Source organism: Xenopus laevis, chromosome 1L (assembly GCF_017654675.1).
Source record: "Xenopus laevis strain J_2021 chromosome 1L, Xenopus_laevis_v10.1, whole genome shotgun sequence".
Classification (NCBI taxonomy): domain Eukaryota; kingdom Metazoa; phylum Chordata; class Amphibia; order Anura; family Pipidae; genus Xenopus; species Xenopus laevis.
Genome location: NC_054371.1, coordinates 162,451,453 through 162,477,537, shown reverse-complemented (window position 1 = coordinate 162,477,537; position 26,085 = coordinate 162,451,453). Strand labels below are relative to the sequence as shown.

General features: G+C 36.9%; 1 protein-coding gene across 2 annotated transcripts in view; it reads left to right on the top strand.

The window, feature by feature from the left end:
- Positions 1 to 26,085, top strand: part of mn1.L (meningioma (disrupted in balanced translocation) 1 L homeolog) — a 52,142-nt gene that overhangs the window by 2,646 nt on the left and 23,411 nt on the right. The window contains exons 1-2 of one of the 2 annotated variants that reach the window (XM_018261336.2): positions 1 to 2,443; positions 22,602 to 22,727. The exon at positions 1 to 2,443 is cut by the window's left edge and continues 2,646 nt beyond it. In XM_018261336.2, the coding sequence (XP_018116825.1) occupies positions 1 to 2,443; positions 22,602 to 22,684 (2,526 nt within the window). In that variant the 3' untranslated portion in view covers positions 22,685 to 22,727. The remainder of the gene's footprint in view (positions 2,444 to 22,601; positions 22,728 to 26,085) is intronic. The other variant, XM_018261328.2, reaches the window with a different exon arrangement.

Below are 26,085 nucleotides of genomic sequence, written 5' to 3'. Positions count from 1 at the left end.
TGCCCACCAGCAATCCCCAGGCAACAGCAAACTGAAGCCAATACCTCCAACCCAAACTTGCAGGACAATGGACCAGTAATGCAAAGCCAGCATGCACAGTTTGAATACCCCATTCATAGACTTGAGAATAGAAATATGAACCCATATTCAGAGTCTGTTTTCAGTATGCAACAAACACCTCCACAGCAACCTCCAAATCAAAGATTGCAACATTTTGATGCTCCCTATATGAGTGTTACTAAAAGGCCACGCTTTGACTTCCCCAATAATCACACCGTGGATAACTGTGCTGCATGGAATAATAGTAACATTCATAATGCTGCCATTGAGAGTCATCTGTCTCCTTCTACATACCCTGGTCTTCCAGGTGAATATAATCCTCAAGTGCCGGAAAGTTTTCCTCCTGGCCCAGCGCTGCAACACCCTGGCTCAGATCACCAGTCACTTCAACAGCGCCAAAATGCAGCAATGATGATAAAACAAATGGCTTCCAGAAATCAGCAGCAAAGAATGAGACAGGCCAATATACAGCAATTGGGTCATCATGGGGATGTCAATCAAAGCAGCATTGTACATGGAGGTCACGTGGGTGGGATGCAGCAACCTAACTTTGATCGTGAGGGAGGCAGGATTGGTACTTTTGATCCTCAAAATCCACATGTGGCTCAGGAAAATGCTTGGTTTCCTGGCACTCACCCACCTGGAGATATTCTTCAAAGGAGAATGGGTGGCTCAAACCTGCCAGCTGACCCTTCATCCCATGATATGAATTTACAGCAAAATGGGTCAAATTTATTATATAGACCAGGTGTAAATAGGATGGGCATCCAGGAACCTTTGGGAATCCCAGGGGAAGGTCATGTTCAGGCTTTGCATTCACCTGGTATGCACTCTCAGTTTGGAAGCAATATGGCTAACCTTTCCCAAATGCAGTCACCAGGAGGAGGTGTAGGGCTTTCTAGTGCACCAGCAGATAGAAGGGGCCCTGCAGATTTTACAGCTTCATCCATAGGTGGGCAGACAGGATTTCCATTTGTAGGAGCAAATAGACAGTCAACTCCACACAATCCACCAGGTGTCAACTCATCCCCAAGTTCCTACCCACCACAGTCAGATTTTCAAGCTAGCCAGCGCTCTACGGCAAGCAAACTAGGAGCTCTATCTCTTGGTTCATTTAGCAAGTCCAATACGAAAGAGAGTATGTTTGGGCAAAGCTGTTTAGCTGCACTTTCTACAGCCTGTCAGAATATGATTGCTAGCTTGGGTGCGCCTAACCTCAATGTAACATTTAATAAGAAAAGCCAAACTGAAGGCAAGAGAAAGTTGAGCCAGACAGAAACAGACATTAATAGTAATTCTGGTAATAACACTAGTTCTGATTATTTTCCAGGGGCCTCCTCACAAAATAATCAAGTGTCTGCTTCTTCCAATGCCAACAATAAGTCTACAGGGCAGGTAGGCGCATCTCAGCCCACACAGGGAGAAACCAGTCTTTCCCCAAACTACAACATTGAAGTCACTCCAGGCAATGATGGAAAACCAGTGACAGCTGGTGGGAGAGGGAGGGGCAGGAGAAAAAGAGACAGTGGGCATGTAAGTCCAGGTAATTACTTTGAAAAATACTCTGCAGACAGTGGAGGTGCTGTTGTAAGCCCAGGGCAGCAGGGTCCAACAGCAAATTCAGGGGAATCTGGGGGTGTTCCACATGACAAACCCCTGACTTCACCATCTTGGGGGAAGGGAGGGGAACTTCTTCTTGGTGATCAGCCTGATCTTATGTCATCTTTGGACAGTGGCATTCAAAGTGTGACCAAGTCAGATAGCAGCTCACCTGATGTTGACTTTGGGGAAGATGTCAACACCACTTATGGGAATGAAGATGAAGTGTCCTCTAGTTCAGATAACAACATAGCAAAACCTAATAGCTGTCCTATAGTAACAGGGTCTCCAAAAATTCAGCGAGGTGACCATGGACTTCTTAATGGACAAAAGTCAATGGGTATAAACTTGTTAAATAACACTACCTCTCTCCCAGACAGTTATGGATTGAGTAGCACTGGGGGTGGTCACCCTGGCACACCAGGGATGGAACAGGTTCGAACTCCAACTAGCACATCAACACAGGATGAAATCCACCCTTTAGAGATACTCCAAGCACAGATACAGCTTCAGAGACAACAGTTCAGCATTTCTGAAGACCAGCCCTTGGGAATGAAAAATAAAAAAAATGACTGTACTGCTCAAAATGTGGACAGTGAATTGAACAGTTGTTGCTCTGACAATGTTAAAAACTCTATGAGTACTATAGACCTTGACTCTCTTATGGCAGAGCATAATTCTACATGGTACATGCCTAATGAGAAATCATTGATGGAGGGAGATGAAGAAGACAAATCTATCACACCTTGGGAAAAATCAAAGAGCCAACTAACCAACAAAGAAGGTATATACATTTAATTATACCCATTGCATTTTACTTGTTTTCTATTTTAAATCTGTTTAAAAATAATTCTAATAGAATTCACATGTTCAGAATATTGTTTTCACAATTTTAATGCTTGTTGCAATGTCAAGGGATGTTTCATTCAGCTCACATGATCAGTACCTAAAAATGCACCTTTGGTAAATACAAACAGGGTCTGAGTTCCCCAAATCCTCCCCTTGAATTAGGCCGAGTCATTTTGCATAAATTAAGGCAACCCAAAACATTGAAGAGTTAATTATGCAACTTTATACTCATTTAAACAGCATCCTTACTGGCCAATGAGCCTGATAACTGCTAGTATTATTAGAGATTCCATGTCGCTGGAGTATTTTCCTTGGCAATAAACCTCCCAGAAATACTATACAGTATGTTCCATTATGGATTTGAAATACTATTTGGATTTTAATACTCTTAGAAAAGAGAAACCATTAATTTTTATTATACTTGTGATAAAATGCTGCATGTTTATTAATGGGAGCTACCTGCAGTGCAAGGATAGAGGGTAATCAATGTTTACAGTTCAATTTACAGAACAGGGGAAAATATAACCTTTTACCTTATCATATTAGGGATAATTATTTTTTAACAGTATAGGAAACTGCTTTGTAGGTCCGCCAAAAGAAAAGCAGGGAGAGCAGTCTGTGTATATACGTGTGTATGTATATATGTGTGTATTATTAATAATATATATATTTATATATACACACACACACTGGTATACACAGATGCTGCTTTTAAATGAAAAGAACACAACATATGTAAATGTTTTTTGGTTATTAGGGACCAGATGTAATGAAGTCTATAAGTATATCAGGTTCCCCATTTTGTTGAAAAAGTTGTACAATAGTGTATGTCAATTGTACACTTCTTTGTAGTGTATATATATATATATATATATATATATATATATATGTATGAATATATATATATACACACAAGTTTCAGTAATTGCTGAATTCTATGGGATGTTTAATTGAATGTTTTATTCATGTTGAATAGCTTTGTTATTCAAAGATATCATTCAAGGTCTGACAGATACCTTTTGCTGTAATTTATTTATTTCTTGCATCAATATATTCTGTATGTTCTTTTAAAAAAAAAAAATCAATTGAATATAACTTTATTTTTACAAGTTTCTCCGTTTATTGTCTGTGCTTTCTTTCCATCGGTGCAGTAGCAATTATTGTGTGTGTGGGCCAGTCAGCAGCAATATCAGTTTTATTGCATGTTAATGATTCACGGGACAGGAAAGCTTCTGGGTGGAAGAAAAAACTTCAAATTCAAATTTGGGAAATTTCTATCAAATTGGGAGTTTGGGTTGCAGACAGCTTATGTGACTTTTTACCTCTCCTGCCTGAGACGTTAGCTTGAGAACATCGTTCCAGATTGAAAAGAGTTCAGATATTAAGGAATAGGTTACCAGGGAAATAAAAAGAGGGTTTGGATGGTTTCAAAGTGCATCATTTAATGGCTGTGGTTTATGTTGGCTTTTCAGCTTTGGGTTTTGAAGCGTGAATAGTAGCCCCGCTGCTTGCCTCTTTGTCCCTGTTTAATGCTCAGCTCAGGAGGGCTTCTACTCCAAGAAAGAGTCTTTAGCATGCAGAACAGACTCTAAGAAGCAGCACATCAGCATTCTACAGGCTTTGCCCAAGCAAGAGAATAAATTGCTCTGTTTGGGGCTCTTCATTTTATATTTGAAATGAGGTTACAGGTCTAGCATTCACCCACCCCCTCATACACACACACACCCTCCTCCCCCAGGATTTTGTTTTCTCTATAAAATATCATAGTCCTGTGCCAAAGGTTTACATATATTAACACAGATTGCCAGCAAAATAATAACATTATATTTTAGCCATATTATTAAAACATTTTATGTAGTTATACAGACACTTGAAACATGTTTTGTGCAGTGTATATTTTTTTTTCTAATTTACAGTTTAATTATGAGAAAGAATTATATCATCCTCTAAATTTTGTTTTTCCCTGAATTTGTTGCATTTATAGGTTCTTTTTATGGGAATTATGTAGATTATCCTAAAAATTGTAAAAGTCCTCAAAGACTTAAGCAGCAGCACAATATAAACAATGATGCATTTCTACACATTTTTTGATCAAGTCCTTGGTGATCAGTCCAGAGCCATTCCTGATTATAAACCGGGCTGTACCCTCCTCGCAGCTAATAAAACATCAACATTTAGTTCAGTTGGTCTCCATGTGCTGCAGGATAGTGACTGACCATTTTCCAGAATCTCTAAGCCACATGTAATGCTCTGCCTGCAGTAAGACTTATTTTTTTTTAATGAATTTGGTTTTGAGCTCATGTATTTATTATTTATTATTATTAACCCAAATATCTGCAAATATTTTCCTTTGCACAAACTCAAGCGACTTTTGGTCAAAGCTGTGGGTCGACTAATACAACAGAGGTTTTCTTTAATTTTTATGATTTTCTTGAGATGTCAACGCTGCCTACTGTTAAACATCTAGATTGTCCACATTACCATCTGAGCTATATGACGTGTTCATTGAGAATATTTAGAACAATTGCTCTCTATCTTCTCTCAAACATGCTTTCTGTTTATTATAACTAGCCCTATGCATTTAACCTCCCCGCATAACCTCTGCCCTTTAGTGACACATTTTATGTAAATGCTAAGTAAACCTATTGTTTGGAGAGGGGGAGTGAGAGAGAAGGGAAGACAGGGGCATACAATTGACTTTTTATCGAAAACTGAAGACTTTTGATTTCATTTCATACATATTTCTGAAGCAAATAAGGCTTAGCAACATATGTTGTAGGCAGCCGATTTGACACGATCATTACAGTCACATTCATACCTTACACTCCTGTATTTTTACATTTATTATCCCAGCCCCTTATAATAACTTAGTTGTATTTCACATGATAGTCAGACTTCTCAGTCAATTCTGCAAAGCCTTTTTCCCCCCTCCTTCCTAGAGAAGATGGACAGGAATGTAAGAGTTAAGTCCATTATGTTATTTTTTTTTTCCTTGAAAATTCCTAAGGTCTCTGCAAATGCCTTCATTTGACATTTGCTCTGCAGGAACATGTAACCTAAAACCACACAGGTGTTAATCGAGCTAGATGGAAATGGATACAATTGCTCTGAATTTTGTGTTACAGCTATGTTTTGCCTCCATTTCTTATGAAACAGTATTTTAGGAAAGCGGATATCTGTCTGTGCCGCATAAAGCGATTATGAAGTGCTATCATTTTAAATATGTCCTTTCTGCTTAATATAAATTAAAAAATAATCAGTCTTTAGTTGAAACAAAGCTATATAAAATATACATACTATATACATACACACCCACATATGTATATATTCATTTTTCATTGTATTAAAATGTATTCTAAAAAAAATAAAAGAAAAAAATTCTGTTGAAATGATCACCGGCCATGTCATTCTATTTAAATAGAGCCTTCCCATTTCAATTCAGTAGGCTTCACACTTCCTTATAAATGATCCAGATAAGCTGATTTCAGTGATAAAGAGCAAACACAAAGAATTCACCCATCACAGACTTCAAATAGCTTTTTTTTTTGCTGATTTTCATGACATTTTCTATGGAGCAGGCTCAACTTTTTTCATAATTAGCCATTTTACCCCATGGGCAATTAAAGAATGTCTAAATTTCAATAGCGGCAGGGCATAGTCTGTGACAAATTACAGTCATTAGCAAAAATGCTGTTAAATGTAATTTAAATGGCTTTTTATTTATTGACTTTCAAGACTGGAATAACGGAGGATTTTTTTTTTCACGTATTCTTCCCTATTAAAAAAAAAAAAGATACAAGAGAAAAAATAACCTGTGTCATTTTATGAATTTCTGCTATTCTTTATCAAATAATGTGCTTTATTCCAGGGTTACAATTATTCTGGCATTTAACAGTGTCACACATTTACATATGCCAGCTCCATTTGCAGATGTGCACTGCGAATCCTACAGAAACGTGTTAACACTAATAATATCATAGAGTCCTCCAATTAAGAAACCTAAAAAATGAACGAATCTATGTATTTTAGGGGAAAAAAAAGAATAAAATTATGTTGCATAAAATGTAACAAGATTTTTTTTTTTTTTTTAAATTTAGATTTCTGGACAATTTTGTGTACTTGCAAGCTGCCCCTAACAACAAATTCTTTCACTGTTTGGTTGTGTGCATTAGAAGCCTTTTTATGAACCATTGATTCTAGGGTATAATTCTATATTGCTCTCTGTTTCATTAAGGCCTTTTACTATATTGTAAAAACTTCCAGTTGCCGAAGTAATGCTGGACAGTTAGTAAAATGGTCATCCCTTATTATCTCGGGGAGCGTGATTTAAGATGCCTTTGCATTTTAAATGATCTGTTAACAGTAACTACATTTTATTGATGGCAGCATAGCAAGCGCCTTGGCTAAACTTTCTGATGGTGCGAAATTAACCCTTAGATTGGACTTTGTTTAACCAGCAGATAATTACCAACTTCATTAGCTGACTGGGCTCTCGCAGCGTGGAGCATAAATTAGCCTTCCGTTAGAGAGGTGATAGAATTGGCTATGTGAGCTAAAAAAACTGCAAGCTAGAAAATGCTTTTATTCTAAAATGCATGGCGTCATTTACCTTTCCATATACGTCATGCGAAATGTTGCATTTTTTTTGTCACCTTCTATTTTGTAACTGTTAAATGTTATATATTTTTTTAAAACTAGGACGGAGAAATGTACACTTGCTTATGCACCCTCGCACATAAATATACATGCCCATTCCCACACAAAGATATAGGCACATACACAAACTCACACACACACATATATGCACATATACCCCCACATACGTGTTCTGTAACGTATTCACCTAGCAGACACATTGAATCCATGAGTTCATGATTAAGGAAACCACAGGCCTAGTTCATTAACTCGCATTGATTTTATAATAAACATAATAATGTCACTTGGAAATACAGTAAAATATTGCTATGTAGCTGTACCATATTAGATCCCAAAATGTAGCGTATATTATTTCCATGCATTTTTTCTATATTTTTAATAGATTATTATTATTCCAAAAAATATATTAGTGGCTGCCAGTGCATTTGTTATCATGGGAATGCTCTTATTATTACCGGCACCTATTTCCCCACCTACTTATACGTCACTGAAGGGGGGAAGAAGTCAAAGATCAATATCCTGATTGTGTGCTGAATTCACAATAGGCCAGCCAGAAGGAATTGTGATGATCCAAACAATGATGCTACCAGGCTTTTCACATGCACTTGTGGCATTATGTCGAGCAGCGGATATCTCATTAATAATAATAAGAATATGAACAATACCTCCAATTCAGCTCTCAGATATGGTATTAAAAGGCCAGGAGCACGATACTCATGAAAACTGCTCTTGATTATCTTCCATTGTACATATATGTATGTGAAACCCCATTCTATTCTGGTAGATAATGGGAAAAGACGGCTGCAAATACAATGCAAATGAAGGGTGCACTGATTTCCTTTTTGGTACAGAGATACGTTGCTCTGGATGGAAATGAACCTTTATTTTACCCCTGTGCTCCCTTCTTTAACAAGTTGTAGCTTCCAGTTTTATCTCTGAATAACATAACAGAAGTGAGTATGCTAGAGAAATACTAATTAAATATACTTTTGCACCCATTAATATTCCATTCTCCCTATGTGGTTTTGCATCTATTTCCCATATATATATATATATATATATATATATATATATATATATATATATATATATATATATATATATATATATATATATATATATATACATCTATGTATCTATCTATCTATAAAAATATCTATCTATCTATCTATCTATCTATCTTTATAAATACATATATATATTTGTATTTTTTTGTAGCATAAGGGTATATTTATAGTTTATTATAAATTGTATCCATCTGGAACCTTAATTCATTGTGTATTTATGCATTTATGAACCTTTTTACTACACATATGTTAAGGGCTTTGCATACGTCTGTCATTGCCATTGTTGCTTCATGAGAGAAAGTGGAGGAGTGTGTTCTTGTTCCATGGTTTCTACTTTCTATAGAAATGGACAGGTGGCCAAGATGTGTATGGGTATCTTCATTTTAAATGCTGCTTGAAACTTTCCATTCACGCTACTGGCTTCACATATTGGTATCATGACTTGGAAATACAAAATTATGATTAAATAGTTGCTTTCAGATTGTTCCCCAGAAATAAAGACTTTTTTTTCAGTTACTTCAAATCTAACTTTAAAGTTAAAGTTTAAAGTTGAATGTTCCTGTCTTTAGTGTTTCAGTCTGACAGCTCAGTAATTCAGGTGCAGATTCTGAACTGTTACAATTTTGCAGCATTTAGTTGATACATTTCTCAGCAGCATCTCTGGAGTATTAGCAACTATTGTATCAATTCTAACAGCTGCCTTTAATGAAACTCAGGGATTCTGCTCAGCAGGGACAAATTTGCAGGGTCGGCGACCCCCAGACACTTTACACTTCAATATTCAAAAAACCGTGACACATAGAAAATAGAAAGTATTTGGAAAAAGTCTTTATTTCTGGTGATCTATCGGAAGTTATTTGAAGGCGAACAACCTCTTGGGGGAAATTGCTTCTTTAAAAAGGTTTATGTTTATTAAAGACTTACTTTCTTACTTAAGCACCGCCTGACTCTTATAGACAATCTGATGCCCAGGTTATTAGCATATGTTGTTAATAATGGAGTGAGGCTGCATTTATAGCACTGTGCATGTGTTTCCAGTCACAAGTACTAGTTTCCAGTCAGCTTTTAAGCCAGGCTCAGTTACGAACAACGGTGCTAAACTGAACAAGTGCAGTCGCTAAGAGCAACCAATCTTCATTCCGTTTTGAAAAGCCTGCTACAAGTTAGAAAATGAAAACAAGATTCTGATTGGCTGCAGTCTTGGTGCCATTTAGCAATTATGTTCATAACTCAGCTCTTTAAGGTGGGAGACCCAAAAAAAAAAAAGAACTTTGCTTCTGCTAGTTTAGGCACAACCCAAAATGGAAAAAGTTATTTTATAAGACAAGTTATTTTCTAGGTAATTGATGTGCAGTGGTTTTTATGACGGTGTCATCTGAACACTTTAAGAGGATCTATTCATAAACGTTGCAACATACCCGTAATGGTTTTCATGAAGCCAATATCCCATTACCTCTTAACCAAGTGAATCCTCAATTAATATATTAAAGGGGAAAGGCGGTGGCCATAGTTATCACATATTCAAACACACACACAAACAAACACACATTCACACAAACACACACTCACACATACACAAACACACAGTCACACATACACAAACACACACTCACACATACACAAACACACTCACACATACACAAACACACACTCACACATACACAAACACACTCACACATACACAAACACACTCACACATACACAAACACACACTCACACATACACAAACACACTCACACATACACAAACACACACTCACACATACACAAACACACACCCACACATACACAAACACACACCCACACATACACAAACACACACTCACACATACACAAACACACTCATACACAAATGCTCTGGCTCACTTTTATAAATTATTTTTTTGAGGGAAAATCAAATTCTATTCTTATTTTCTTTACTATGGAGATTGCTTTTTAGAAATATTCATGTCAAGAGGTTATTCCTGGAATTCAAACTCATCCATAACTTTTAATCAAACATGAACCCACCCCATTGGACATATACTGGGCATATGAAACAATGGTGACACCTTTTCCTTTGCATATTAAACTCATCTTATTGTGCTGCAATGTATATCAACTAAAATGCTGAAGAATATTAGTGTTATTAGCGAGACAACTCTATTGTAACAGTATATCATTGCATCTCAGCTCTTTAATCTACTGTCATGTTCCTTATAGTCTTACTATAAATTCCAGAGAGGGGTGAGGTATGGCAGAAAAGGGATTACAAGAAAGAATGTGACCTTCAGATTCTGTGAGAATCATTTCTTTTTTTTTTTGTATCATCAATTTTCTTCCCTTTCTTAGGGCACAGTATTGGTTTCCTTCTCTTCAGCTTCTGGTTCTGGAGCAAAAAAAGAAAGCGTGCATTATTCCAATCAATAGTGTAAATAGCCTCAGAGAGTGTTTGTAGGAAGAGGTAATTAGTCTACCATGTTAAATTACATCTTGACTTTACAAATGCATGTACGGTGAGTGGTTATTTTTCATCCTTTTTTTTTTAAACAGCTCAGAGGCAAAAAAGGTTCTCGTAGCATTGTATTTATCCTGATTTAGATGAGGAGGGTTGAAGCTACCACCTGTGCAGTAATAATGACTTCTGAAAATATATTAACATAGGAACACTCCTGCAAAAATAACCATCAGCAAGCGCATGGAAATTGCTTTTTCCTTTGGCCTTGGTATTCACATCCTAATAATGTGTCATTATTATTTTCTCACCGCTAGAATGGGTTTCTAATATTTACTATATAGGTAAAATACACATATATCCAGGTTGTTATTATTATTGTTTTCCTGGATTTTGGAAGCTGCTAAATGAAGCTGATTTGTGGAGGTGCTAAAAATAATATAAATAGTGATTCTTTCTATTGGGAGGCTAAATAGCTTTACTGAGCAGATCAGGTGCATTAGCTCTTGCCAAACAGCAATTCACAGCACCTCCTGCAAGCCACTTAGAATTATATGAGCTGTAATGTTGTAATAACTGGGGGCCCATTACTTGTTATATCTGGTACAGTAAATTTCATCATTGACTGTAATGTGGCCCTTCAACTGCTCAGCATTACAGCTCACATCCTTTGGGGAAGATGGTCAATAGGTTGAATATCTCTGTTTTACAGATGTTTATTGTTGTACTGGTCAAAGCCATATAATAGAACTAGATGTAAGGACTACCTATGGTTTGTTTGTGCAACCTTAGCAAGGCTTGTGTTGGCCTGTGCTGGAACTGAATAGTAGTGTCATGAAACCTGTTTATTTATTGGTTCCTATAGATCAGTGATCCCCAACCAGTAGCTCAAGAGCAACATGTTGCTCTCCAACCCCTTGGATGTTCCTCCCAGTGGCCTCAAAGCAGGTGCTTATTTTTGAATTCCAGGTCTGGAGGAAAGTTTTGGCTGCATAAAATACAGTTGTACTGCCAAATAGAGGCTCAATGTAGTTTGATAATCCACATAGGGGCTACTAAATGGCCAATCACAGCCCTTATTTGGCACTCCAGGAACATTTTTCATGCTAGTGTTGCTCCCCAACTCCTTTTACTTCTGAATGTTGCTCACGGGTTCTAAAGGTTGGGGATCCCTGCTATAGATACACAATTCTTGTTTTCAGGAGGAGTGTCTCTTGGTTTGTTACAAACAGCCAAATTGATGCTAAAAAGTTCACTTCTTTTTATTCGGCAATAGGTCATTATTCCAATGCCGGTTTGTGCGTTTCCATAAGACCGCGGTAATGGAAAGTACCTAATGTGATCTGTTTTTTTCTGGCTGCAGAAACACTTAGCTTTTATATTACATGGGTCCTGTTTAAAAACTGAAAGAAATTAAGCTGAATATAAGACTTTTCTTTCAAACGCAGGAGTGCTTCTTAAAGAATTTTTATTGCAATTGGCTCTGCAGATGACAGCGATCTGATTGGCTAGCGGCGTGAATGGCATAATGTTGTATTTGGTGTTAACGGAGATCACTTAGGATTTGCTTACAAATCGCCGTGTGTAACAACCAAGTAATTACAATAGGCATCCCCAGTTAAACGTTAGAAAAAAAAAGTCAAGTTAGCCAGGATGCATCTGTATGGGAATTGGTTAAGCGTCAAGTGACCCTGAAGTAGTTAATGGAAGTCAGGGAAATACTCTTCTGTATGTAAATCTTTATTGCTTGTCTAGTGCCACTTGTCTGCTTTGTCTGCTTAGTACTTAAGTGTGTTAAAGAGGGAAAGCACATACTCTTTTCAAACCCCTATTGAATATATTAACTCGGTATTATAAACGCTACTGTACAGTTTCCTTCTAATGTGGTTGCTATTATTTATTTTATTTATATTATTTATTTGCTATTATTTATTTTTAAATCAACCTCTTTTCTACTTGAATTCTCTTTAGGTCATATTACTGTTCTGTGAGCAATTTGAGCATTTGAGTACACAATCCCCTGCCTTTTTAAAACCACTCCTTTGCAATGACCTGGTGGATAATAACAATTGAATTTTCTTTTTGCCATATTTTTGTGTGTGTGGTGTGACATACATAATAGCATCCCGGTATATAACCTAAATAGGAGTAATTTGTGTCTCATGGATACATTTTGAAAAGGCTTGAATTTCCTCCCTAGATTTAACTTTTTATCAGGACAATTGCATCATGATTTTTTTGAAACTCCAACATTTACTTTACAATACATTTTATGGATCAACAAGAATAAAACCAACAGAAGCCAAGAAGGCAGTGCTGGTGACAAAACAGTTAAAAAAGGCAGGGTTAATATCTCTGTAAAGGGGAGACCACTTCAATTAACAAGTGGAATCACTTCTGTGACCTCACCACCGGTTCCTTTCCACTCTGCTTCCCGTACCCTTCCTATAAATTATTGAAAGTGGCTAGTTATGGCAGGGGGAGAGGAATTACAAAGAAAGTGTCCATCCTTTTGTGCAAGGATCATTAATTTTGGTATGTGTTATTACACTTAAAAAGTAGTCCATTGATGGGATTCATCATGCTTGAGTAACCTTTAATGCCATAATAGGGTTCAATGCCCTACATTGGTGTCTAGTCAATCCCACTCTCATTATTAAGACAAAATAGAGCAGATTCTCCATGACATCCACCGACAAGGGAAATAAGCCTCTACTGGATATGCAAAAAATAGATGTGAATGTGCAGCTATATATTTTAGGAGGTGAGAAGCAAATTTACAAGACTTGTATTGTAAAATACATAAGCTGCTATAACAGCATAGTCAGTGTAATTGCCAGGCAAACTGTGCAGCATATTACTAAATAATATATTATTATAGCATATCTGTATTTGTGAGTTCTGTGAGTGTACTTAGCACTTTCAAGAGATACGATCTGCATAATTCACAGAAAGGGGTCTAGACTAATACAGTTAGTTTTGATAATTCAGTGGTATTTAAAGGGGGAGGTTGTCATAGCCATAAACATGCAGTTCGTGTTTAATAAATCTGTTTCACAAATTCTGTTTTTGAGATATAAACTGTTTATTAATTTAGTCTGTTGCCCTTTCTCACAATAAGATAAATGGTTGTAATTCACAAGACAAGCAATTTGTTGCAGCAGCAGGGAATTTGGTTAAAGAACTAACAAATAAAACAGGAATGTAAAAAAAAATCGTAAGAAAAGAATAAAAGTTATTGTTCAATAGTCAATTGAAGGACAATTGTCCCTTACAGAGCTTGCAATCAGAAATCTATATTTATGTTCATGTAAAGCCCATGCGTGATATTTTACCTACAGGTTTGGAAATGTGGTGGATATTCATAGCATGCAACACATTTGTAGCACATCTCCCTGCCCAAATTCTTTATTCAATGCAAGAAGAAGAATAAGAAGTTGGAGGTGTTGAAGAGAATATCGAGTTTTGAATGAATAAATCTGTCAACTGTCTTTTTTTTCCTGCCAAAAAACAAATTACAGCAGAATGGTGCAATAATATAAAATGAGATGCACAGTAAACTTTCACTCCTATGCAAACCTTATTGGTTTTGGTGCAATTGAAATTTAGAGCAATTTGCATTTTTACAAAATGTTGTTTTTTTTGCTTTGTGATGAAACATATGAAATATAGAATCTCTCTCTGCTGCAGCTTAAAGCCATATTGACACCATAGCATATCATTTCTAAATAATGCACTGCCAAGCACATGCTTTAAATCCTGAGGAGGGTACTCAGTTTGCAATATTGCTGTATTGCACCTAAATATAAAGACCTGACTCCATATGGATCACCAAAAGTGAGGTTGCTCCCCAAGGGAATAATGAGTAGCAGCATAAGGTGGAAAGTTGATACTGTCAATATGGATTTAACATTTTCTTCAACGGCCTAACACTGAGAGTTGTATTCCCACAACACCTGAAGGCCTACAAACTGGGCAACACAAATATCCAGTGTTTCTGTTGCCATCTTTTTCTACTCGCTCCATCTTGTTTTTCCTACTGTCTATGGTATGTTCAGGACTGGGGCCTCCAAAAACAATGCTTGTATGTCATCTGTAATGCAACGCTGCTCTGCAAGGCACCATTTGTACAGGGCCTGAGGCACCTCTATACATTTCTGCGTCAACAACAGACTTTTTCTTATTCCTTATGCACTAGGTAAGCAGCAATATTCCCATGATGTGGAATAGGATGATACATGCTCCTCTAAAAATGACATTTCTCTGTATTACAAGTCTTATATTAGATACTAATTATGATGGGCCAGTGACTTAATTTGCTAAACAAAGCTGCAAGAGAATAACATTCAATTTTCTTAAGTTAAATTCCTATTTTACCCAGTAGAATGCATAGCTGGAATAGTCAGCCAAACCGAATCAGTTTTCCTTACTATATATCACCCGATCTTTGGGTGATTTCAGATACTGATTAGACAAATTGATCCATAGAGCTTATCATTTTTCTAATATTGTATATCTTTTTCTACTGAAAGGCTAAGCTAGGACATGGCAGGAGATGTCAGGTGTAGTCTGGTACAGTTTATCTGTGTTGAAGTGGAATACACCCAGTACCCAGTAGAATAGTAAAGATTCCCATCCATTTATTGCTATTCCTAAATGTTGCTGCAGGTTTGTTATGCACACAAGAGTGTGAGAGTGACGAGAGTGTATTCAGTTAGGAAAAGGACAATTCTGATTGGTTACTAAGCACAACGAGTTGCATTTTACTCTCTATGAGGTAATGCTTACGTTTTGCCCAGTTGTTTAAAGAAGGAGCAGGGAGGTTAGCGGTACATGAACAACCCTCTGGAGCACGGAAGATAAAGGTGTTTGGGAGTACATGGTTCCCTTGCACTTGAGTGAGCTGTGCTCTTCACTTTGCACTGGATTTTTAAGCCAGCACAAGGTACAGAGCGTTGTTTGCAACTGGCAATTCAACAGGCACAAATGCTCCATGTATGGGTCCTAAGTAACACACGGGTCATTTATTAACACTGGGCAAATTTGCCCATGGGCAGTAACCCATGGCGACCAATCTGATTGCTGCATTCATTGTTCTACTTGCAGCTGGCTTTAAAAAGCTAATCACTGATCGGTTGGTATAGGTAACTGCCCATGGGGCAAATTTGCCCAGTGTTGATAAATGAGCCCCATAGTGTTTTGCCCTTTAGGGCTCCAGTGCTCACACCTGTAACAATGGTAAATGTGGATGGAAAACAGTACCATCCCTTTTATTGGTGAGAAATGGATATTAGATGCTTGCTGGAAACAAAGAATTGTCCTATGTTTCAATAAACCTCTTACAGAACATATAACTTTCTACCTAAATTATGAGGGGCTAATATTCTCAGATATCATTACATCATCATGCGTGCCTCTTGCAAGGGCTCTTACAGACGAGCGTTTTTATCTGCGCTCCCCTGCGTTCCGTTTTTCTGCGTTCAGCCGCAGGGGAGCGCAGGAATAGACGCATTACATTTTTTCCAATGGGGCTGTACTCACACAGGCGCGTGTAGGCGCCGAACGCAGGATGAGACGCAACATGCTGCATTTTTCCTGCCGTTCGGCGCCTATCATGCGCCTGTGTGAGTACAGCCCCATTGGCAAAAATGTAATGCGTCTATTCCTGCGCTCCCCTGCGGCTGAACGCAGAAAAATGGAACGCAGGGGAGCGCAGGTAAAAACGCTTGTCTGTAAGAGCCCTAAAAGAGTCTGATTTCCAAACATATGTCCAATAATTGTCCTAATCGTTAAATCCTGTGTGCAATTTGCATTGGGATTTAACAATTGGGATAGGTGTTAGGATGCAGCTCAGAATGCAGCTCAGAATACTAACTGAAAATGCATGTGTTTGGCTGCTTGAAGCAGTAGACAAAGTGACATAACTATGTGCTTTGATAAATGTGCCAATTCGCTAACGATTTTCTTTGTTATATGTATCAAACTGCTGGGAATTCTAAATTCCCTGGCCTGTGTTAAACCTTCCCTTATGTTTTGTGAGTGGGGACTAGAGCTACGTTAACCAGTAGTCAGCCGTTCTGTCTAGCATCCATCAACAAGTTTAATGCTAGCCACACCTGGCTACATATTAGAGTTTTTGGCACATGCCGATGTGCTGATCTGAGGTTTGGGAACACGGGGTGATTTCTTGGGTCACTTGCTGGGTTTGCTGGGCTTATGCAATTCTGCATCAGTGTTGTCTGTGTAAAGTAAACATATAGATCCAAAATACAGATATAGATATATCTCAAAAAGATTATATCAGTTTTAAAAACTATACTGGGAATTTCAGCAAACTGAGTTTAAGGACAAGTCCCACAACAGCTTATTTTATTCACTATTACATATAAATAGATCTTGCTTTTCTCACTGTTTCTCCTCCTTCCCTATCACACTGCTTATTCTTAATGGCTAATATTTCCAGCATAATGCAAGGCCAAGAGATATTCAGAAGGCTTAGTGTAGCTGTAGAGTTATATAGGAACCTTTTATTAAAAATGACATTGTATTATATTGTAAAGTGGTGAGAAGAATTGGTAACTAAGCTTTTTTTTTTGTATTTCAAATTAAGTGATGTTTTGATATATTGCTCAGTATTTTGGCATTAAAAGGAATTTCAGCCTCAATGCAACAAAAAAACGAGAAGAAAATAATAGCTACGTACTGACACTTGTTATGATTCCAGTTAAATTGATCTTCTCTTGGTTGTTATTGAATGCATTAAAAATAACCTATGCAATAAAAAGTCACCCAGCAGAGGCTACTAATCTGTTGCCAAGATTACAAAATATATACGTATCAATAATAAATAAATGTTCTTAGTATTTGTACACATCGGTATGGATCTGCTGTTTATCTGTCAGATGTTTGTTTTGTTCCAGTGTCATTTGTAGTGAAGGCTGTTGGGAGACATATGAAATAAACCTGTTTTTCTCGACTGCCCATTAATGTGCAAGCTTGTTTGGTGCAAAAGAAACTGTCATTTCTGTGCTGAGGAGATAAAAGGCGTGCCAACTTCATTTCTGCATTACACATCTATGGACATAAGTTTAGCTCCCTGTCTCTGAAGTTGCGTTCTTGTACATCATTTGTGCGGAATATATGATTTAAAAATCTGACTTTGTTTAGGGAGACGGAGGGATAAGGGGAGAACAGGTGAGATGTGCAGGTTACATAAGAGCATGACAGAGAAGCAGAAATATGTCGCTAACAATAAAGCTGCCATACAAGTTACTATAAAAGGGAAAAGCATGTGCTGACAAACATTTTATCTATAGGGTGTACCTATAGGGTTGCACTTCACCTGCCATTGAACTAGCTCAGGAAAAGACATAACATATACGTGATATTTGCACATCACTACCCATAATTATTTGGTATTCGGGGTATACAGTATAGTTGACCAGATGACTTACATAATATATTGTACTCTTCTTTTTTTTTATTTGAGCTATTTATTTGAATTTAATATGAGTGGAAACCACCATTATGCTTGTTGTGTTGAAAAAAAAATGAGATGTAAACTTGGAGTAATAAAATAATGCACAATGACAGACTGTAGAGTGCCTTTTTTTGGATGTACCAAGTGATACGCAGATATAGGACCTTTTATCCAGAATGCTTGGGACCTGGGGTTTTCTGGATAATTTCCATAATTTGGATCTCCATACTTTCAGGGGCCCATTTAAAAATTTAAAAAAAAAATGTTCACAAATCTCCAAAAATTGGTGGTTTTTCTATATTTTTTAAAAACTCTAAAAATTCAAGATTTATTAAGTGTAAAAACCACGAAAAACACTAATACAGGTATGGGGCCTGTTATCCAAAATGTTCAGGACCTGGGGTTTTTCCTGATAATGGATCTTTCCGTAATTTGGATCTTCATACATTAAGTCTACTAGAAAATCATATAAACATTGAATAAACCCAATAGGCTGATTTTGCTTCCATTACGGATTAATTATATCTTAGTTGGGATCAAGTAAAAGCTACTGTTTTATTATTACAGAGAAAAAGGCAATTATTTTTAAAAACTTGGATATTATTATTATTTGGATAATATGGAGTCTATGGAAGACAGCCTTTCCGTATTTTGGAGCTTTCCGTATTACAGATTTCCGGGTAATGGATCCCACACCTGTACAAAAATGCTCAAGGTAAAAGTTGGTGAGGTACTATATAAGTTAATGGGAGCTGCGCTGATCCTGTTAGACCATTAATGATGATGCCCATAATTAGAAAAATCTCCTATAGTGAAAACAATTGAGGTGCGTCAAAAAAATGTTGTCACCCATAGACTTCGACGCATTTCAGAGAAGTCACGAATTTTCTACAAAGCGGAATGGGTCAGATTGCCTATCGCTATTTATAATCAATTTGGACTTTTAGAGGTTTTCTGATTTTTTTTACTAGGAATTATACAAAAACCTCGATTTTTTAAAGGTTTTAGAGGTTATCCTATTTTAAGCGTGTCCTTCAGCGTTTTTTCCCCATACTTTTAATATTTAAATCTTTATACTGTATATACTTACTAAGCTCCGAATGCCTGAAATTCCCCGAAATCTGAAAAATTTGTGATTTTTTGTGTAGGCTTAAAAAAAAAAAATCACAAATTTTTCGGAATTTATTAAACCCCGAGGGCTAAAGAGCCCAAATATAAAAACACGGCATTTCAAACCTATCGAGGTTGCATAAAAGTAATTTGGGAACAGTCCCATTGATTTTTGGTTGTGTCAGGGGTTTCGAGCAATTTCACAATGTTTTCAGGGAAAATTCATGAAAAAATCGTGAAAATCGGAGCTTTTCCCACAAAGGTAATTTTCGGAAAAATGTAATAATAAATAAGCGTTAAAAACCCGAGCGGGTTAGATCAGAGTTTGTAGCATCCGATATTGAGATAAATTCGGACCTTGATAAATAACCACCTTAATCTTTATATTCGGATGAGACTGTTGATAAATAGGCCTTCACGTCAACCAAAATTAATTTAAACGTTAAATAAACCGAATGGGATTAATTATTACTTAGTTGCGATCAAGTGCAAGGTAATATTTTATTATTACAGAGAAAAAGGAAACCATTTTAAAAAATGTGAATTATTTTCTTAAAGTGAAATCTTCCCATAATTTGGAGCTTTCTGGATACTGCGTTTCCAGATAACAGACCCTATACCTGTAATTGAAAAGGATCTTTCCATTGTTTACTCACCAACACTAAAACATATACAAGATCTGTTCTCATAGAAAAACCACTAAATGTTCCTGTGTTACAGGGAACCAAAGTCTTGCCTAATCATAACCTAGCCATATGGTTTTGTGGGTTTTGAGGTTCACCGAAGATATAATTGGCATTCTGTCCATGTGTTATTGAATGCTCTTGGCACGGAGTAGTAAAACTAAGGAAGAAGGTCAGTAAGGTAGGTTACTCACTCACAGGAACATTAGTTCAATGACAAGGGGCTCACCTACTTAATATATAGGCAGCTGAATTTGGCAGAGGCTTTGTATTTTCCTGGAGCTCTGAACAGACAATTTTAAATCTATGGTATGCATTAAACTGTCAGTATAAGTCATATGCTTGGTAGAGGCTAGTGCCAGCAATGTGATATTCAGGTTTGCAAATGCAGCTACTAATTAAATCTTTCTGGGAATGTATTTGCCCTTTTATTTATGAATCTGTAATCATAATCTTTGTGAGAGCGTACTGGGTACATTAAAGGCAGTTGTTCCGACATAAAAGCTCATAACAAAATATAACCTTTCGGTGCGGGTTTTTAACTTTTCATTTCTCTCTACCTGCTCCAAAATAAAGGAAAAAGCATTAATTAATTAAGCTCTATGGCTGAATAATTGCTATATGGTAAAATCCATACTTATGGCAATTCTGCATTATTTTAAGAAATGAGACAATGAAACCTACAGATGGAGAAGGGAGTTTTAAAGACAGTGGAGCGATATAGACAGTAAAGGGCCAGGGAAAATACATTACACTTATACATACATGGGTGCTTCTCCCAGGAGAACTTTAGCCTTGTTTGCATTAAAGGGTGCTTCACCTTTAAGTTATCTTTTAGCATGTTATAGAATGGCTGATTATAAGAACCTTTTCAATCAGCCTTATAGTTTTAGAATTGTTTGCCATCTTTTTTTGATTCTTTCCAGATTTCCAACTGGGATCACAGATCCCATCTAAAAAAACAAATGCTCTGTAAGGCTACACATGTGTTGTTATTGCTACTTTTTTTTATTACTCATCTTTCTATTCAGACACTCTTCTATTCATATTCCAGTCTCTTATTCATATCACTGCATGGTTGCTAGGGTCATTTGGACCCTAGCAACTAGATTGCTGAAATTAAAAACAGAGCTGCTGAATTAAAAGCTACAAAACAAAAAAAAACTAATAAAATATGAAAACCATTTGCAAATTGTTTCAGAATTTAACTGTCTACATCATACTAAAAGTTAATTTAAAGCTGAACAATCCCTTTAACCTATGGCTAATGTATTTTAAAAGAGCGCATATAAAAATATGAATATATGAATGATATTTTATATTGTAGAGTGAATTATTTGCAGTGTAAACAGTGTAATTTAGAAATAAAAACTAAACCATAAAAATCATGATAGAATCCCTTTATCAAAAGTAAAAAGAGAAGGCGCACACCCTTTAAAATGAATTATAGGGTGCTAATCCATAGGTGACTCCCCATAAGGGTCTCCATGTAATCTATAACTACTGCAAGGAATGGATAGCACACCCAATTTGAGAAAACCAAAATTAATTTATTATAAAAAAGAAGAAAAAAATCTAATAGAAAAAATTTTACAAAACAAAAGCATAATGAGCCCAACGCGTTTCGACCTTAAGGGTCTTCATCAGGGGCACAGAAAATTAACAAAAATCAAAAAGGCCTTTTTGATTTTTGTTAATTTTCTGTACCCCTGATGAAGACCCTTAAGGTCGAAATGCGTTGGGCTCATTATGCTGATAGAATCCCTTTAAGCTGGACATATACGGGCCGATAAAAGCTGCCGATAGAGCGAGTCTGCAGCTTATTGGCTCTCCGACGGCCTTGAAGGTGGGCATATCGGGGAGAGATCTGCTCGTTTGGTAAAATTGCCAAATGAGTGGATCTCTATGTTTATTGCCACCTTTAGTGTTACTGGCCAGTTTAAGCAGCTCATTTCAGAAACATTTCCTGCTGTTTTTGCCTTGTCGCCCTTGGTTGTAGTTGTTTTGTCGTAGTGATTGTTGAGTTTTGCTGGGAAGTTGTAGCTAGCCTGGCACAATACATCCTAGCTCCGTATTCAGCTGAAGTTCATATGCTGAGTTGTGCAGGGAAATACCTTGGTCAACAAATAGAAGTCATGTGAATTTTACAATGTGATATTGTACAACTATATCAAATATTAGGTTACTAATGCTAGATATTAATGTATTTTTATATTTATGAACCAGTTACTTCTTTTCTGTAATGTAAAACTGGTTTACTGCAGACTGAACAAACCGGACTCTTTTGTGACAAAAAGAAAGCTTTTTTTTTTTAATGTGCTAAATTGTATTTAAATGATTTTGTTCTGCTTCATGGTGTGTTGATCATTACAATTATACTTAAAATATGTTGATGCTGCACTTATAATCCTAATTCACTGGTGATTTCACAGGTCATGCATTCATTAGCCTGTATTTACTAAATGCTCTCAGCTAAGCATAAGCAACCTGCTGTTCTTCAGCTGTTGTTGAACTACAGCTTCCAACAACCCCTGGCAGCCTAAAGCCAGATTCTGAGATTTATTCCAAAATAACTTGATATTTTGCTTTATTTAGTATTTTTTTCCCCATGTTTATCTAATTTAAACGATTTTATAATTATTTTCCTTTTGCTTTATCCTCTAGCCCAGTGGTCCCTAAACTGTGGGGCTGTCCCCCTAGGGGGCTTGGAACAGTGGGAAGGGGGGCTCAGCCTGAAGGCCATTTAGGGTGAGAATGGCCATTTACTCTGCTAGCTACACCAGCCTTAAGGTCAGTTATGGTGATTTGGGGTGAATATGTATTTTCTGTCCTGATATTTCTTATATCTTATATATATGTGTTCTTATATCTGTTCCCATTTCATGCGCTAAATGAAGCTTGACCAAAGGCTGAAAATGAAACAAGGGGGACTTGAGTTGACATGAATAATGCTTTACAAGTAGATATTTAGGGGTATAAGACAGGGGTATACATAATAGTTATTGGGCTTTGGTCAGCCAAATAGAATCCTACATGTAATCTCTAATTTTCAAAATATTGATATAGTATGTAGGCAAGATAATGTGAAACTATGCCAGTACTTCTCTAAACTATAGGTGCTTTATACTTTTTAGGTTCGGCCCCCCCTTTTGCAGTCAGGCCCTCCCTTTAGCTGACAAAAGGGCACATACCTATGAAAATTAAAATATGGCCCCAGCAGTTTCCCATTGCTTCAGGGAAAACCTATACACTGACTAGCCTTCAGCCTGGATTCCGCCTTTTAGCATTTTGTGGAGGAAGGAGGGCAGCCCCACATTTTAGGAACAAATAAAAATAATTCTACCTTTTATGTAAACAATGTTGTTTTGGGGTAAATTGCATTTACTTAGACTTCCCCAAACTAAACCAACTGCCAGGCCCGGACTAGCAATCTGTGGGTTCTGGCAAATGCCAGAGGGGCTGCTGTAAATTTCCTTAGACAGTCACTATTTAGTGGGCTGATGGAGGACCATTTGGGCCTCTGTGTACATGGAATGCCAGGGCCTATTTTGACTCCCAGTCCAGACCTACCAACTGCCATATATAAGTATTCAGTTATTAGCTCACATGTAAAAACATTTCAACCCTCCGACCCTGACATTTATTATTAAAAAAATCTTGGGTGGAAAAATTGCATCTGTGTCCTTTTGCAGTATGTTGAGCATGCTTCAGTGATAATAAAGTGTCCGTAGCTACAGCTGAACAATGACACTTAGGAATCACCGAACACAACACAGTGCATAAATTCAACTCTTTCATAAATACCCTGCATCCTGTCTGGTGTCATGTTTTACTGCTGAAGTAGGCAGCGAACATGCACATATAATTAATAGGCACGGAACTATCTGCGTCCAGCCATTTATAATAATACCGCAACAAACACATCTTAAAAAGGCTTACATACGTTTGTGACAGAATGAGAAATAAGGGGTCATCCTGAGTTGAATGCACTAAAATATTTGAAATTAGCATTTACATTTTCCTACATTAAATTAATATTTACCATTTTCGCAACGTAACACGGCCACTTCAATCGTTTTCCGTAGGCTAGAAAGGCAAAGATATATGTGTCGGTATGTCAGTCTGTTTTAAATGAATATCTTGGTGTTGGAATAGTATTTGTGTCAGTTGTATAGGCAGCATTCATTTATTTTCATTAGATAAAAGTGCTATCAGGGATATGCCATTTTGCTTTGTGTTTGAAGTCTCTAGCAAACAGTTGTCTTTATTTAGTGTATGCTCCGTGAAGCTGGACTTGTTGGATGGGAAAGAACTGCTTTGCTGTTTCTCTACCTGCATGCCAAATAGTGACAAGAGAGAAGACTTCTCTGGAGCACTTAGGGGCCGATTCACAAAGGGTCGAATATCGAGGGTTAATTAACCCTCGATATTCGACTGGGAATTAAAATCCTTCGATTTAGAATATCAAAGTCGAAGGATTTTAGAGCAAATAGTGCGATCGAACGATCGAAGGATTATTCCTTCGATCGAACGATAAAATCCTTCGAATCGAACGATTCGAAGGATTTTAATCCAACAATCGAAGGAATATCCTTTGATCAAAAAAACTTAGGAAAGCTTATGGGGACCTTCTAGCTTTTAGAAGGCGAACTAGGGGGTCGAAGTTTTTTTTTAAAGAGACAGTACTTCGACTATCGAATGGTCGAATGATCGAACGATTTTTAGTTCAAATAGTTCGATTCGAAGTCGTAGTCGAAGGTCGTAGTAGCCCATTCGATGGTCGAAGTAGCCCAAAAAACACTTCGAAATTCGAAGTTTTTTTACTTCGAATCCTTCACTCGAAGTTAGTGAATCACCCCCTAAATGTTTAGCCCAGGTAACAGATTGTCTCACAAGGCCCAATAAACAGTCATGCTTCCCAGATCATATACAGGTAATCCGGAAACCCATCATTCAAAAGGCTCTAAATTATGGGAAGGCCATTTCTCATATAAACTCCATTATATACAAATAATTACATTTTTTGATTGATTGCCTTTTTCTCTGTAATAATAAACCAGTACCTTGTATTTGATCCTAAGATGTAATTATCCTTATTGGAGGCAAAACAAACCAATTGGCTTTTTGTTTAATGTTCAAATATTTTTTTAAATACAGGTATTGAATCCGTTATCCGGTAACCCATTATCCAGAAAGCTCTGAATTACGGAAAGGCTCAATTTTATCCAAATTATCAAATTTTTAAAACATGATTCCCTTTTTCTCTTTAATATTAAAACAGTACCCTGTACTTGATCCCAATTAACATATACAGTAGTTAATCCTGGTTTATTTAATGTTTACATGATTTTCTAGCAGACAAGGTATGACGATCAAAATTAAGGAAAGAGCCCTTATCTGGAATACCCCAGGTGCTTAGTATTCTTTATAACAGTTCCCATATGAAGATTTATTAAGAAAAGATCTGTTATCTGGAAAACTCCAGGTCTCCAGCATTCTGGATAACAGGTCCTATACCTGTACAATTTTTTCTCTCCCAAACATCTCTTTGTAAAGGTGGGAGCCCACCTACTCCAGGTAACAGTCATTCCCTGGAACAAATATAGCAAAGGGAATTTCTTCTAAGTTAGTAATAGTTGGCAACTATAAATGATTAATTTTCGAGTATTATAAGCCCATGACTTATACCTGACATGACATCGTCCCTGGTCTCAGGAGGATCATGTTCTCCCAGGACACAGCAGCAACAGAATCATTATGGTAGGCAGTTTGGTGTTAAGTGAATGATGTTTACTAATACTCTCTCAGGGACAGTAAATATGCTTTATTAATGATCAATTGGCAGGGAATTATGCTGGCTTCATCGTTTCTTCCTTTTTAGAGCTTGCTGCCCATTATTGATATTGGCGGCGGATGGACTTCTGCCTCAGAATATACACTATAAAAAATATGGATGAATGAAAGTGTTCATGAGATTGCTGACGCACGTAAAATAATGTTTGACGCATTCATCAAGTCACATGATGTTCTGTCTAAAAAAAAACAGTTTTTTATCTGGTATGTGTGCTAATTCCCATTTATCATATTATTCATGCAGACATTCAGTAAATAGATTTTTTTCGGCACATCTACTCAATCTATGTTCTCA